This window comes from Misgurnus anguillicaudatus, chromosome 8 (assembly GCF_027580225.2).
Source record: "Misgurnus anguillicaudatus chromosome 8, ASM2758022v2, whole genome shotgun sequence".
In the NCBI taxonomy this organism is placed as follows: Eukaryota; Metazoa; Chordata; class Actinopteri; order Cypriniformes; family Cobitidae; genus Misgurnus; species Misgurnus anguillicaudatus.
In genome coordinates this window covers 26,048,020-26,062,500 of record NC_073344.2, presented here as the reverse complement: position 1 = coordinate 26,062,500, position 14,481 = coordinate 26,048,020, and the positions used below count along the sequence as shown (strand labels likewise).

Sequence of the window (14,481 nt, the reverse complement as noted above, 5' to 3'; positions counted from 1 at the left end):
ACATACAGCTTGCAGATTCTGGAAAATGCTGAACATTTTGGAAAAAAAGAAGAATAATAATGAAAATGAAGGTTTGTTTTTCATTTTAACACAGAATAATAACAGAATTTCTGAATAAATCAAAAGTTTACATCCACCTGATTTATAGTACTGCACAATGTTATCTGACCAATCAATGAGTGTTTGTATGTTTTCTGATAGTTGGTTAAAGGTCCTCCTGAAGAATCGTTGCTTTCAGCATCTTCAGTATATTTAAAGCCTGTTTATCAGTGACTGTATGAGGTTCAGATCAATCAAGAGACTATTACATCAGATATAAACACGCTGGAAGTCAATAGCATACATTTAAAAGGTAGGTGGGTGTAAAGCTCTGAAAATGATTTTTGGTGTGAATTGTTATTTCTTTGTCTTCTGTATTTTTTACAGCTTCTGAGAGACGTTACCATGACAAAATAAGACAATTTACACTAATCACCCTGTCCAAAAGTTTACACCCACCTGACTTTTAAATGTAAGGTATTGACATCTTAAGCATGACTGAATGTTTCTATCTATTGTAATAGTTGTGTATGAGTTTCTTGATTGTCCTCAATGTGATAAGAGATGAATCTCAATTCAACAAACCTTCATTTTTTACAATTCCCCTCAAAATTTCATCATTTTCAGAATCTGAATGTAAACTCCTGACCTCAACTGTAAATGTAAATGATCGAGTATATAATTGTACAATGGCCACTAATGGATTAAATATTTCTTTTAACTTACCAATATTTCCACCCACTTCATAGATGGCACAGTCCGGAGATGATGTCATACCGTTTCTGTTCAGGACCGAGAGTAAACATGTCATTCATGTTACGAGCACTTTATGTTTGTGTGTATATGTGTGTGTTCATACCGTTTTAAAAGACTCTTGCTGTTGTCAGAAGTGTGAAGTTCTTTATAAAACTGTGACATCAGATCTGAAGCGCGAGAATTAATGGTGAGATGAAACTCCATTGAAAAACTCACATCTCCCAGCTGAACCTTTACTGTACGACGAGGCTGCCCACGCACACATGCAGACACACACATACAAACAGAGAGAAAGAGAGAAGCCATTTAGAGAGATTACCATTAGAACAGTAATAGAGATCATGTGACTCTTCTTCAGGTGACACTGAGATTAAACCCAATAAAGGGATCAGTTTGATCTTTTAATCCTCTCACAGTCACAATCTGTCAGCACAAGAGAAGAACTTCTCCTTTCATTTCTCCTCTGTCTCACTCACCTCAGCAGAGTTTTTCTCAGGTTTGTCTTTGTTGTCTGTGTGAATCTTTTTGAGCAGGTTCTTGATTCGTTTGTCATAAAACTGATAGCGGCGACTGTTGTTCTCATTCAGCTTTCTCACCTGACTCATCAGGAAGTTTGGCACCTACAAAAGATGAGACACTTTAGAGTAAAACACTACTTAAACAAACCTGCAGAAATCTGTGTGACCTGTTCTCTGATCACTGTACACAGTTTATAACTCAGGATACTTAATGGGTTAGAGTAAGAGAATGGAGTACAGTACTGAGTACAGTAAGGTTATGGAGTACAGTAAGATTATGGAGTGTATTAAGAGTATGGAGTACAGTAAGAGTATGGAGTAGAGTATGAAGTACAGTAAGATTATGGAGTAGAGTATTGAGTACAGAAAAATATTGAGTACAGTAAGAGTATGCAGCGTATTAAGAGTATGGAGTACAGTAAGATTATGGAGTAGAGTATTGAGTACAGCAAGAATATGGAGTACAGTAAAATTATGGAGTACAATAAGATTATGGAGTACAGTAAAATTATGGAGTAAAGTAAGATTATGGAGTACAGTAAAATTATGTAGTAAAGTAAGATTATGGAGTACAGTAAAATTATGGAGTACAATAAGATTATGGAGTACAGTAAAATTATGGAGTACAATAAGATTATGGAGTACAGTAAAATTATGGAGTAAAGTAAGATTATGGAGTACAGTAAAATTATGGAGTAAAGTAAGATTATGGAGTACAGTAAAATTATGGAGTAAAGTAAGATTATGGAGTACAGTAAAATTATGTAGTAAAGTAAGATTATGGAGTACAGGAAATTATGGAGTACAATAAGATTATGAAGTACAGTAAAATTATGGAGTACAATAAGATTATGGAGTACAGTAAAATTATGGAGTAAAGTAATATTATGGAATACAGTAAAATTATGGAGTAAAGTAAGATTATGGAGTACAGTAAAATTATGGAGTACAATAAGATTATGGAGTACAGTAAAATTATGGAGTAAAGTAATATTATGGAGTACAGTAAAATTATGGAGTACAGCAAGAATATGGAGTACAGTAAAATTATGGAGTACAATAAGATTATGGAGTACAGTAAAATTATGGAGTAAAGTAAGATTATGGAGTACAGTAAAATTATGTAGTAAAGTAAGATTATGGAGTACAGTAAAATTATGGAGTACAATAAGATTATGGAGTACAGTAAAATTATGGTTTACAATAAGATTATGGAGTACAGTAAAATTATGGAGTAAAGTAATATTATGGAATACAGTAAAATTATGGAGTAAAGTAAGATTATGGAGTACAGTAAAATTATGGAGTACAATAAGATTATGGAGTACAGTAAAATTATGGAGTAAAGTAAGATTATGGAGTACAGTAAAATTATGGAGTACAATAAGATTATGGAGTACAGTAAAATTATGGAGTAAAGTAAGATTATGGAGTACAGTAAAATTATGGAGTAAAGTAAAATTATGGAGTACAGTAAAATTATGGAGTAAAGTAAGATTATGGAGTACAATAAGATTATGGAGTACAGTAAAATTATGGAGTAAAGTAAGATTATGGAGTACAGTAAAATTATGGAGTAAAGTAAGATTATGGAGTACAGTAAAATTATGGAGTACAATAAGATTATGGAGTACAGTAAAATTATGGAGTAAAGTAAGATTATGGAGTACAGTAAAATTATGGAGTAAAGTAAGATTATGGAGTACAGTAAAATTATGTAGTAAAGTAAGATTATGGAGTACAGTAAAATTATGGAGTACAATAAGATTATGGAGTACAGTAAAATTATGGAGTACAATAAGATTATGGAGTACAGTAAAATTATGGAGTAAAGTAATATTATGGAATACAGTAAAATTATGGAGTAAAGTAAGATTATGGAGTACAGTAAAATTATGGAGTAAAGTAATATTATGGAGTACAGTAAAATTATGGAGTACAGCAAGAATATGGAGTACAGTAAAATTATGGAGTACAATAAGATTATGGAGTACAGTAAAATTATGGAGTAAAGTAAGATTATGGAGTACAGTAAAATTATGTAGTAAAGTAAGATTATGGAGTACAGTAAAATTATGGAGTACAATAAGATTATGGAGTACAGTAAAATTATGGTTTACAATAAGATTATGGAGTACAGTAAAATGATGGAGTAAAGTAATATTATGGAATACAGTAAAATTATGGAGTAAAGTAAGATTATGGAGTACAGTAAAATTATGGAGTACAATAAGATTATGGAGTACAGTAAAATTATGGAGTAAAGTAAGATTATGGAGTACAGTAAAATTATGGAGTACAATAAGATTATGGAGTACAGTAAAATTATGGAGTAAAGTAATATTATGGAGTACAGTAAAATTATGGAGTAAAGTAAGATTATGGAGTACAGTAAAATTATGGAGTAAAGTAAAATTATGGAGTACAGTAAAATTATGGAGTAAAGTAAGATTATGGAGTACAGTAAAATTATGGAGTAAAGTAATATTATGGAGTACAGTAAAATTATGGAGTAAAGTAAGATTATGGAGTACAGTAAAATTATGGAGTAAAGTAAAATTATGGAGTACAGTAAAATTATGGAGTAAAGTAAGATTATGGAGTACAGTAAAATTATGGAGTACAGTAAGATTATGGAGTACAGTAAAATTATGGAGTAAAGTAAGATTATGGAGTACAGTAAAATTATGGAGTACAGTAAGATTATGGAGTACAGTAAAATTATGGAGTAAAGTAAGATTATGGAGTTCAGTAAAATTATGGAGTAAAGTAAGATTATAGAGTACAGTAAAATTATGGAGTACAATAAGATTATGGAGTACAGTAAAATTATGGAGTAAAGTAAGATTATGGAGTACAGTAAAATTATGGAGTAGACTAAAAGTATGGAGTACAGTAAGATTGTGGAGTAGAGTATTGAGTACAGTAAGAATATGGAGTACAGTAAGATTATGGAGTACAGTAAAATTATGGAGTACAGTTAGATTAAGAAGTAGAGTAAGAGTATGGAGTACAGTAAGATTGTGGAGTAGAGTATTGAGTACAGTAAAATTATGGAGTACAGTAAGATTATGGAGTACAGTAAAATTATGGATTACAGTTAGAGTAAGAAGTAGAGTAAGAGTATTGAGTACAGTAAGAATATGGAGTACAGTAAAATTATGGAGTACAGTCAAATTATGGAGCAAAGTAAGATTATGAAATACAGTAAAATTATGGAGTACAGTAAGATTATGGAGTACAGTAAAATTATGGAGTACAGTTAGAGTAAGAAGTAGAGTAAGAGTATGGAGTAGAGTGTTGAGTACAGTAAGATTATGGAGTGCAGTAAGAGTATGGAGTAGAGTAAGAATATTGAGTAGAGTAAAAATATGGAGAAGAGTATTGAGTACAGTAAGAGTATGGAGTACAGTATAAGTATGGAGTAGAGTATGGAGTACAGTAAGATTATGGAGTACAGTAAGAGTATGGAGTAAAGTAAGATTATAGAGTACAGTAAAATTAAAATTATGAGTACAGTAAGATTATGTAGCACAGTAAAATTATGGAGTACACTAAGAGTATGGAGTACACTAAGAGTATGGAGTAGAGTATTGAGTACAGTAAGAGTATTGAGTACAGTAAGAGTATGAAGTAGAGTAAGAGTATGGAGTAGAGTATTGAGTACTGTAAGATTATGGAGTACAGTAAGAGTATGGAGTAGAGTATGGAGTACAGTAAGAATATGGAGTACAGTAAAATGATGCAGTACAGTAAGAGTATGGAGTACAGTAAGAGTATGGAGTACAGTAAGAGTATGGAGTAGAGTTAGAGTATAGAGTAAGAGTATGGAGTACAATAAGAGTATGGAGTAGAGTAACTCTTTATCTACAGATGTTTGAGAATATTGACAGATGTAGTTTATATACCGTCCACAGCAGGTCTTGATAGCGTATAAGGAGTCTCATGATGTCAGCGGCCCGTTCTGCCTGACCTTTCTCTTGACCATCTGTTGTCAGTTTACTGGGCACTGCTTTATGAAGAAAGAGGTTTGGAGCCATGATGGTGGAGACGGCCCACAGATTCATACGGTTTCTACGCTCATGAAAGATCACTTTACTGAGAAACTCCAGCAGAGCCTTGAGTGTGTTTCGGTTGGCTTCTGGCAGTAGCAGCACAAGCAAATTCAACACATGCAACTTCTGTTTCAAGTCTGCAATATCTATAAAAACACATTCAAAATCATTCGGACTCTAAAGAAAGATTATTTTAAAGAGACCCCAAAAAAAACATCACAAACTACCGCACGCACGCACGCACGCACGCACGCACACACACACACACACACACACACACCTCTAACAGCACTGAAGGTGTCGAGATGTTCAGCAGTCAGCAGTGGAGCTGGAAGCTCACGGATGAATTTCTTCAGGAGCGCTGCAGCATCATTCGGACTGACATCATCCCAACAGAATGAACCTCCATAAAACGACTTCTCCAACTTCTGTTGAAGAACCTAAAGCAAACCCAGCAGCACACAGAGATGAGCACATCTAGAGATATTAGAAGATCTGATGAAGTAACGATGAGATGAAACAGACTTTGATTCTGGCCTGAGATCCTGGAACCCTCAGAATCCCCTCAGACTCCAGACCTTTCTTCTCCAGAAGAGACAGAAGCTACAACAAAATAAATCAAACGTCATACACTGATGTCAAAGAAGACTGCATTGATCAACACTAGCTTACTGTTATAGTATGCACTGTATATCGCATACTACTATCTAAAAACAAAGGCTGCTTATATTGTATATTCTGGTAATGATTTAAAGAATTAGATCCATGTTACCCTCCTTTAACTTTAATTTACCCCAGAAGAAAAATATATAAGCCTTCACTACATGTTCATTTTGATCATTCATGATGACATCACGTACTGTTTGAAGAAACAGAGGAATCTGAAGATTGGGTTTGATCTTCTGATCGTTCTCCACCAATGAGGTCAGAGGAACACCAAACAAACAACTCTCTAATAAAACAGAAAGACATGTGTGAGTATTGTGATTATTAAGCGCAGGTCTCTTTCTCTCTCTCTCTCTCTCTCTCTCTCTCTCTCTGTCTTTCTCTCTCTCTCACCAGCAATTCTCCTTTTGCAAGTTTTGTGTCGTTTGACCTCGAGTTCCAGCAGATCACAAAGAGCCGTCATGTCAATCAAAGCCAACTGACGGACCTTCTTCATGTCCTGCTGGGATAAATCCACCACCCGCGTCACTCCCAGACGACACTGTGGACAGATCACTCTCTGAGAAAGAGACACAGAAAGAAAGAGACAATCATTACTGTCACCATATCACCAATGAAGCTATTCTGAGCGAGAGATACAGAGAGAGAGAAAGAGATAGAGAAAGTGTTCATGTAAAAGAATAAGACACCTGGTATTACACCTGTTTACACATTTAGAGGTGGTCAAAAACACAGACACTCATGTGGTTGAATGTGTTTGAGTAAGACCGCTTACTCTCCTCTTGCTGATCTAATGTGTGATGTACTGAGCACAATGTTTTAACATCAGTCCGGACTTTTAGTGCAAGCCAAAAGTGTTCAGTGTGATGCTTTCATTGATAAAACTACAGCGGCTGCTCTTCAACTCTTTCATTTTTCTTTAATTTTGTGAGCATGTGAAAGATATAACATCATTTATGCTGAAATATCTGAGAAAGCTCTCTCTTTCTACATAGACATGTATAAAACATCAGCACAGCATTTTGACTAACGTCCATTCAAACTCACCATTTCTCACACAAAAAAACATCACCTCAAAGTAATCATCAGGACAGAAGTGGACAAAAGAGACGGATTAAAACACCTGAAGTCTCATTTATAAATTGATCCTTACTAAAAGTCTACGTACGCACAAAAGCCAAAAATAGCATAAAAAGACTTAAAAAACAAAGCAATGTTCCCTTTATAACTCAAAGATAACCTGCAAGTGTGTGTACACGAATCCTCAGATCCCACCCTCCAGGAACACATTCTCCCATTAAATTTGTTTTTTTTTTATAGATCACAACCTTTGCGTGGGCACACTTTATAAATGAGACCCCAGGTGTGAACGTGAATAGCCCTTTTCACACAGAGATTACGGAAAAAAACTGTGATTCACACTGCCAATGACTTTATGGAATCTGTGCGTGCATTCACATACATACTGTAAAGATCCTGTAAAGACACGTGACGTATTTAAAGTCCTGCACCTAAAGTTACGGTGTTGTTTCTGCATCTTGTTCACATAGAATGCTTTCCGTGAGTGTTACAACAATGTTACTACTGTAGGTCCTCTTTATGGGAGCGATCCCAGAACATTTACAGGACGTGTTTGTGTTCACACAGAAGCCTATCTGACTATTTTACAGAAATTTTCTGGGTGAATGAGGTTAATGTGTGTCTCTCGTTCACTTGTGATCTGATCGAGCACAACATGTTAATACCAGATATAAATGTGCTTTAAAGAGAGAGAGAGAGAGAGAGAGAGAGAGAGAGAGAGAGAGAGAGAGAGAGAGAGTAAATGAGTTACCGGCAGCGCTCCATCATCTCTCCTCCACTCACTGCTGTTGTGTTGTGGTAGTTTGGATTGTTTTAGTAAGATGGCCGCCTGTTCACAATACGCCACATCTGTGATAAAGATCTCATCCTTCTGTTGAGCTGAACACTCCTGCACACTGACAGCTACACACACACACACACACACACACACACACACACACACACACACACACACACACACACACACACACACACACACACACACACACACACACACACACACACACACACACACAGTGTTAATGTGTGTACACACAGCAGGATCTGATCCATTTGAATGTCATTTCCATATGAAAAGAGAGGAAATTGCATCTTGTGTTCAAATGTAAAATACTGCTTTAATTTCTGTTCATTATAAAGACTTTGACTGATAATTAATGTAGAAGAAGATTTCTCTGAATGTGAACCATCATAATGTTATTAAACACACATATTCTCTTATATTATTTCTTCTGAAAGGTCAAAGATATGCAGCTAAATATTAAATAGGACATGAACAGACTGCATATGAACAGACTGCATATCATTTAAATTTAAATAATTTAAAGATATTAATCCATATTAGTTCACTAACCCTAACAGTTCAATTCAGTTTTATGTATGTGGTACTTTTCACATTTGTTGAATTGTTCCAAAGCAGCTTTAAATTAATAAAAACTGAAAAATCAAAAGAGTTACAGTGGCTAATATTAAACTTTACTAGTGAGTGGAGTCATATTGTAATGTATGTGTAATGTAACATAGTTTTAAATTAAGCTAATGTCAGCCGACTCACAAGGGGTTAAAAAAACTCCTAGGATAATTCCTTGATTTTGATTCCTTGCATTTTTTTTTAAAATGAGATGTGAAACACACAGTGATATTAAGGAGTGTCATGGATGCGGTTTCTATGTGGTTGCTAAGCTGAGTGGTTGCTAGGATGATGCTAAGTGCTTTCCAGGTATGGTTTTAGATTGGACAAATTCTAATCTTGCATGCATATGATGCGCCAGTCCTTCCCATTCACTTAATACAGCACATCTTTTTGTGTCATTTTATGACATTTTTTTTTTTTGCTTCTAGGAAGGTGTTGGTGTTGGAGTTACAACAACATTTTTTACATAAAATGACATCCTAACCCAAACCCCAAATCTAACCACAACTCCAAGTGACCAATGTTTTAAAATAGACATAAACATGTAGAAACCTTTATATTAAATGACATCCTAAAGCAAATCCTACATCTAATCCAAGAGACAACAGAAAAAAATTAGAATATGGTTTGTGTACTGCACAACATTTCACACTGTGTGCTATTTATACGCAAATCATGAGAATGGGTTGTGTTGCCTGTGTGTGTGTGTGTGTATGTTTGTGTACCTGATCTCTGGGTCTTTGTAATGTTCTCCATGTGTCTGTGTGTGTCAGACTCACTGTTGTGTGGTTCAGGCACTGCAGTCTAAATAGAAACACACACACAGAAATGTTAAAGCTTCATTCACATCACTGATATCATCTGGAGCTGAAGAGTCTCTGACATGAATGACTTCATAATGTCAGGTAAAGATAAAGTGACATCTCCACTTCTTTAGTTTATCTGCACATCTGACACACATTAGTGACCTTTAACTGCATAGATGATCACACACAAAACAAATGTGTGAAAACATCATTCACAAGCTAAAAATTGTGTTCAACAGGTGATGTTACCTGACTGATGGGTGAAGTAAAGATGTCTTTGACGTGTGGAGGTGTTGTTTTGTTTCTCTTGCGCAGTGAACAGGTGTATGAATCAATGCGTCTCTGAACCGCTGCAGCTTGTGTCCTGGTCAGCGTGGACAACAACACGACTTTATCCACCTCTTCTTCTTCACCCGTCACCAGTGGAGATAAACCAGCATCCTGCAGCCAGAGCTCCTCCTGCTCACCTTCTGAAACACACACACACACACACACACACACACACACACACACACACACACACACACACACACACACAAACACACACACACATCAGATATCTTTATTCAGTTCTTTCTTTTCTTGAATGAGATGAGAGTCATGTGAGAAATAAAGTTAAGTTGTGTGTCTCACCTTCAGATTGTCTTGAGTCTCGTCTGCTGATGTCTGTCTCTGAATCACTGATGTGTTGTTGTATGATCTCCACTTCACTCCAGAAAGACTCCAGACATAACGGATCCGACTCCTGCGGCTGTGATGTCAGACGCTCCGATGAATCCGGCTGAGGCTCCGCCCAGGACTCAACATTCATTGCGGTGACTCTGGAGTCCCTGAATCAAACACCATTGAAAGGAAGAAATGACTTCATTAAAACCGAATCAGCCGGTTAGTGTCAAGTAATCATGTCAGATTTTACTGTCTGATGTCCAGATTTGATGAGCTTCATGTGATTAAATCAACAGAGAAAGAACCTGAAGACCTTTAGAGCTTCTGCACAACATTAATAATCATGCAATGATCTCAAAAACATCTACAATTTAAAAGCTTAAAGGTGCCAAAGAATGCATTGTAATAATCTGTTAAATTATTATTTGGCTTTATAAAGTGCAAAAATGATCCAGAGTCAGTTTAACATGTCTATTTACAACTCTAGGATTTGTCCTTCAGATTGAAATGGTCTATTATTGCCTTTTTTAAAAGGGTCATGAATAGTAATGTTGAGCTCTGCTCTGATTGGCTGTTTCTCCTTCAGTAGCTCTGTGTGTGTGTAAACAGATCTTATGTTTGAGTCTGTATCAGATTTTGAGGAGTAATCAATTGTTTGGAGATTGTTAATGGACGTTTCTGAGAGGTAAGTTTGTGTTTTTTGTAACGTCAAAAGTAGAACTTCAGCCTAACACTAGCATGTAGCAGTAACTAGCATGTAGCATTAACTAGCATGTAGCGGTAACTCAACAGTCACAACTTAGCATTGTAACAACATTGTACTTATTCAATTTAATGTGTAATCTAATGCTGTGGTGTACATCTGGACTGTAACCTCACAGTTTGTGTTATGTTGAGATTGGTCTGTTTTTCAGCGGTCTTTTACATTCATGAGGTTTACATAAGAAGGAGGAAACAATCGTGTTTGTCATTACCATAATATGTCATTACCATGTACACAACTCTTACTATTCATCTATGACTACATAAATACAGTTTTACAGTCTATAGCACTTTTAAAGAAACTTAAGATGTCATCAGGTGTAGAGGAGATGATCTGCTGAAGGACTTCGCAACATCGCAATACTAACACACGTCTCTCTCAAATGCTTGTATATCAAAGTTGTTCAGACAATACATTAACAAAATACTAAATACAGAACAAAGTACTGCAACACACATCTATGATGAACCACACTCTGAAATGCTTGTGTTAAAAACAACACAATCTGTTTTAACACATGAAATGCATCCCTAACTAGACAGATCTCTGTGCTATGAGTGGAACATCAACACAACTTTTCTTGATTTTAACCTTAAATCAACACAAAATGACACAAATAGCAGAACACAGATTGCAAAAGAAAGAAAATTGTGTTTCATCTTAAGACCTTTAGCACACACGTATGTTACGTGACAAGTTAACCCATGTGTTTCAGTCTGGTCTTTAGTTATAAACCATACCTGATAAACGGTTGAGTTTGTCTGGTTGAGTACGGCTCGTGTGAACGCTGTGTGTAACCCATTCGTTTTGTACGCACCACAGGTTTGGATCGCATCACGGGTTTGGATGGCACCAAGCGCTGCACATTGGTCTTTTTGGGCGTCATATCCATATAATACATCCTGACTGTGTAAAGATGATGCTTTACCGCTCCTCCAGATTCATAAAGTACATTAACATCTCAGATATATCTCACACCAGGTTAAGATGTTTCTCCAGCGATGATTTGATCTCAATGAATCACAGTAAATGACACAAACTCATCTGTTGTTGGTTTGTTTTGTCAAATGTTTGTGAGGTGGAGGATGAAAACCAGTAAAACCGCATCGCACCACCAAAGCCGCCCATCTGCGTCACACCCATAACACACATTCCATTCATTATTTAACATAACACAAACAAATACATCTGATAAAAATAATCCTGACACCTGACCTGATTTCATTATTCAATTTCTGTGTTCTTTTAAACATGAGAAGCAATGATTACACAAACTCAAGTCTACACACATTAAGTGTGAATTAAAACCATCTGATATATTTAATGAGAATATCTTATGTGTTCATGTGGACCTGACAGTAGTTGAATCTCTGGATGTTTATTTGTCATCTTCATATGTAGGCTACATGTAATCATTATCATCATCACTCTTACTGTATTTGCAGATATAAGGCAAATCCCATTAAATCTGTCAGATAAATCTCCTGGTTAACAGGAAGCTGAATGACGCAAACAGACTCTTCATTGTTATATACGATCTCACTTCAGCTCATTTCTTTACAGTGATATAAAGTGTTTGTCCAGCACTGATAAATGAAGGATTTACAGTCATGTTTATGTCTGATAAGATGAGGAAACTCACACTTGTTTTTATCCATCCTCAAATTATTTTTAAACCGCATGACATTCATTGTTGTTTTTCATATCACAATCTATTGTGTACTGTGAGGTGTCTATATATAGAAAACACACAACATATTATCAGTGTTAATATTAAAGATGACTTGTTACTCACTGTAAAGTTATAAACTCACTCCAGATCAGATGAAGATATTTTACTTTTACTGTCAAAGCAGAAACTTTGTAAAGCTCCAGAGGAGACACATGTGAGATGAACACCTAACTAAAGTTCATGAGGTTTTGAGGTTTATTGCTGGGACAGTAAGGCGAAACGATTATTTATCATAATTACTGATAAATGACTTTGAAAACATGCATTTGTTTCACTTTTTTATTAAGTTAGTGTTGCTACACGTGTCAAAGCAGTGGTGCCATACAAACACATCAGTCCAGCAGCACGCAATTTATATTTTAATACCACAATAATTGTTAAAATAATTGATTATTTTGTTGTTGTAATTGTTTGAATCAAACATTGAAAATCAAAAAGAATTAATTGCACAGCTCTATTTGACAGCATGAAGTGTTTACAGTTTTACACAAAACACTGAAACTTCTGAACAGACTCATGAGAAATACTTCAGCTACTTTCACAATACATGTAGCTTTAGTTAGTCCGAGCCGATCGCCGGTAATCCGCTTTACAACCCACAGTGACTTAATCCAGATTGCACTTCAAAAGCTTCTTATAGTTTGCAAAGTTAAGTAATGTGAACTGTCAACCAGATAACCTGCCTAAACTACTGTACAAGAACATGATTTCATCAAAGTATTCAAATATAATTTCATAAAGTTCCCTTAAATACACTTCTCAAACTCTCTCATTCTTGCACTCCAGATGTTAGTAGTAGAAGTTTGTTTCGTTTTTAACGCTTTGAGATTTAGATTAACTAGAAAGGTCCTACCTGACAGCGTATCTACCCGAACCGAGCGGCCCTCCCAGACCCATAGCTTTTCTGCCCCGGGACATCTTCCTCTGGTTCCTCAGATTTCTCTGTTAGCGCAGAGAGCAGGAAGCAGCCGCTGGCCGTATTCAGTCAGCGACCCGTCTGTAATCTCATTTGAATGAACACACACGAGAGCCAGAACCCTCCGCACAGGAACGTCACCACATCCCAGCATCCTGCTACAGGAAGACGGGCACGAGCGGGCAGCTGACACTGCTAACAAACAACCAGGGGGGCGGACGCTCCAGACTGTGCTGATATTTGGGTAAATAAAGATTCTCTGACACCTAAGATACAAAATAACTAAACTGTGTCAACTGCATCTATACCTTAAACTAACTATCAAGCTCACTCTATTAACACTCTATTCATCATATAAATAAACTAAACTATATTGCTGCTCTGTGAAGCTCATCTAAAGTGATCAGACGACACACAGAGACTTCTCTATTTGATTAAATAGTGTTGTATTTGCACTTCATCCATCATCAGCTTAATTACCACCTTATTATTGTGTTATTGTATGTTTCTTGTTTTATGTAAAATGCTTTGACAATATTGTAAGTACACACAATCATGCCAATAAAGTTCATTCAACTAGTGCAGCCCTTTTCTGTGTGTAACAATACATAAAATTATCACAAAAAAAACAAGTTTGTGTTACACTTTTTGTGGTTTTACCAACAACGGCCACTAGGTGTCAATGGTTTGCTGCATACTCTTGTCACAATTTAATAAATTACTGTAACTGCATTATTATTACTGCTAAAATGTTTTAAAATATAAAAACTACATTCTTAGACCATTCATATACAGTTTGTCGTGATAAATTAAAATTCACATGCAAAATATTAAAGTAAACTCAGGTGTGCCGCTCACAGGACAGCGCCAGTTAAAGGGTTGAATGGAAATTGAGACAAAAAATAATTTGAGAAAAATTCAGCATCAGAGCTCCTCACAGAATCAAAGCTTTGAAATGAGAGCGAATCAGACAGCAGCTTTAACCTCTCACACAACCTCACTGAGGTCAAGAGCTTCAACCTTACTGTAAATCAGATCAGATCTGTCAGAAGAGAGAATACAGCCAATAA

The 14,481-nt window shown here is 35.8% G+C and overlaps 1 protein-coding gene across 2 annotated transcripts in view; it reads right to left on the bottom strand.

Annotated features, from left to right (window-relative positions):
- The window catches only part of arhgap40 (Rho GTPase activating protein 40), a 15,689-nt gene extending 1,931 nt beyond the window's left edge, over positions 1 to 13,758 (bottom strand). The window contains exons 1-13 of one of the 2 annotated variants that reach the window (XM_073870572.1): positions 13,349 to 13,758; positions 9,968 to 10,164; positions 9,584 to 9,804; positions 9,254 to 9,332; positions 7,866 to 8,017; positions 6,428 to 6,593; positions 6,229 to 6,320; positions 5,894 to 5,971; positions 5,649 to 5,808; positions 5,222 to 5,514; positions 1,272 to 1,415; positions 899 to 1,044; positions 766 to 821 (exon numbers count right to left, since the gene is read on the bottom strand). In XM_073870572.1, coding sequence (XP_073726673.1) covers positions 766 to 821; positions 899 to 1,044; positions 1,272 to 1,415; positions 5,222 to 5,514; positions 5,649 to 5,808; positions 5,894 to 5,971; positions 6,229 to 6,320; positions 6,428 to 6,593; positions 7,866 to 8,017; positions 9,254 to 9,332; positions 9,584 to 9,804; positions 9,968 to 10,164; positions 13,349 to 13,413 — 1,849 coding nt within the window. In that variant the 5' untranslated portion in view covers positions 13,414 to 13,758. Of the gene's footprint in view, positions 1 to 765; positions 822 to 898; positions 1,045 to 1,271; positions 1,416 to 5,221; positions 5,515 to 5,648; positions 5,809 to 5,893; positions 5,972 to 6,228; positions 6,321 to 6,427; positions 6,594 to 7,865; positions 8,018 to 9,253; positions 9,333 to 9,583; positions 9,805 to 9,967; positions 10,165 to 11,503; positions 12,556 to 13,348 lie in introns of those variants that run through there. The other variant, XM_073870571.1, reaches the window with a different exon arrangement.
- Between the last annotated feature and the right edge of the window lie 723 nt (positions 13,759 to 14,481).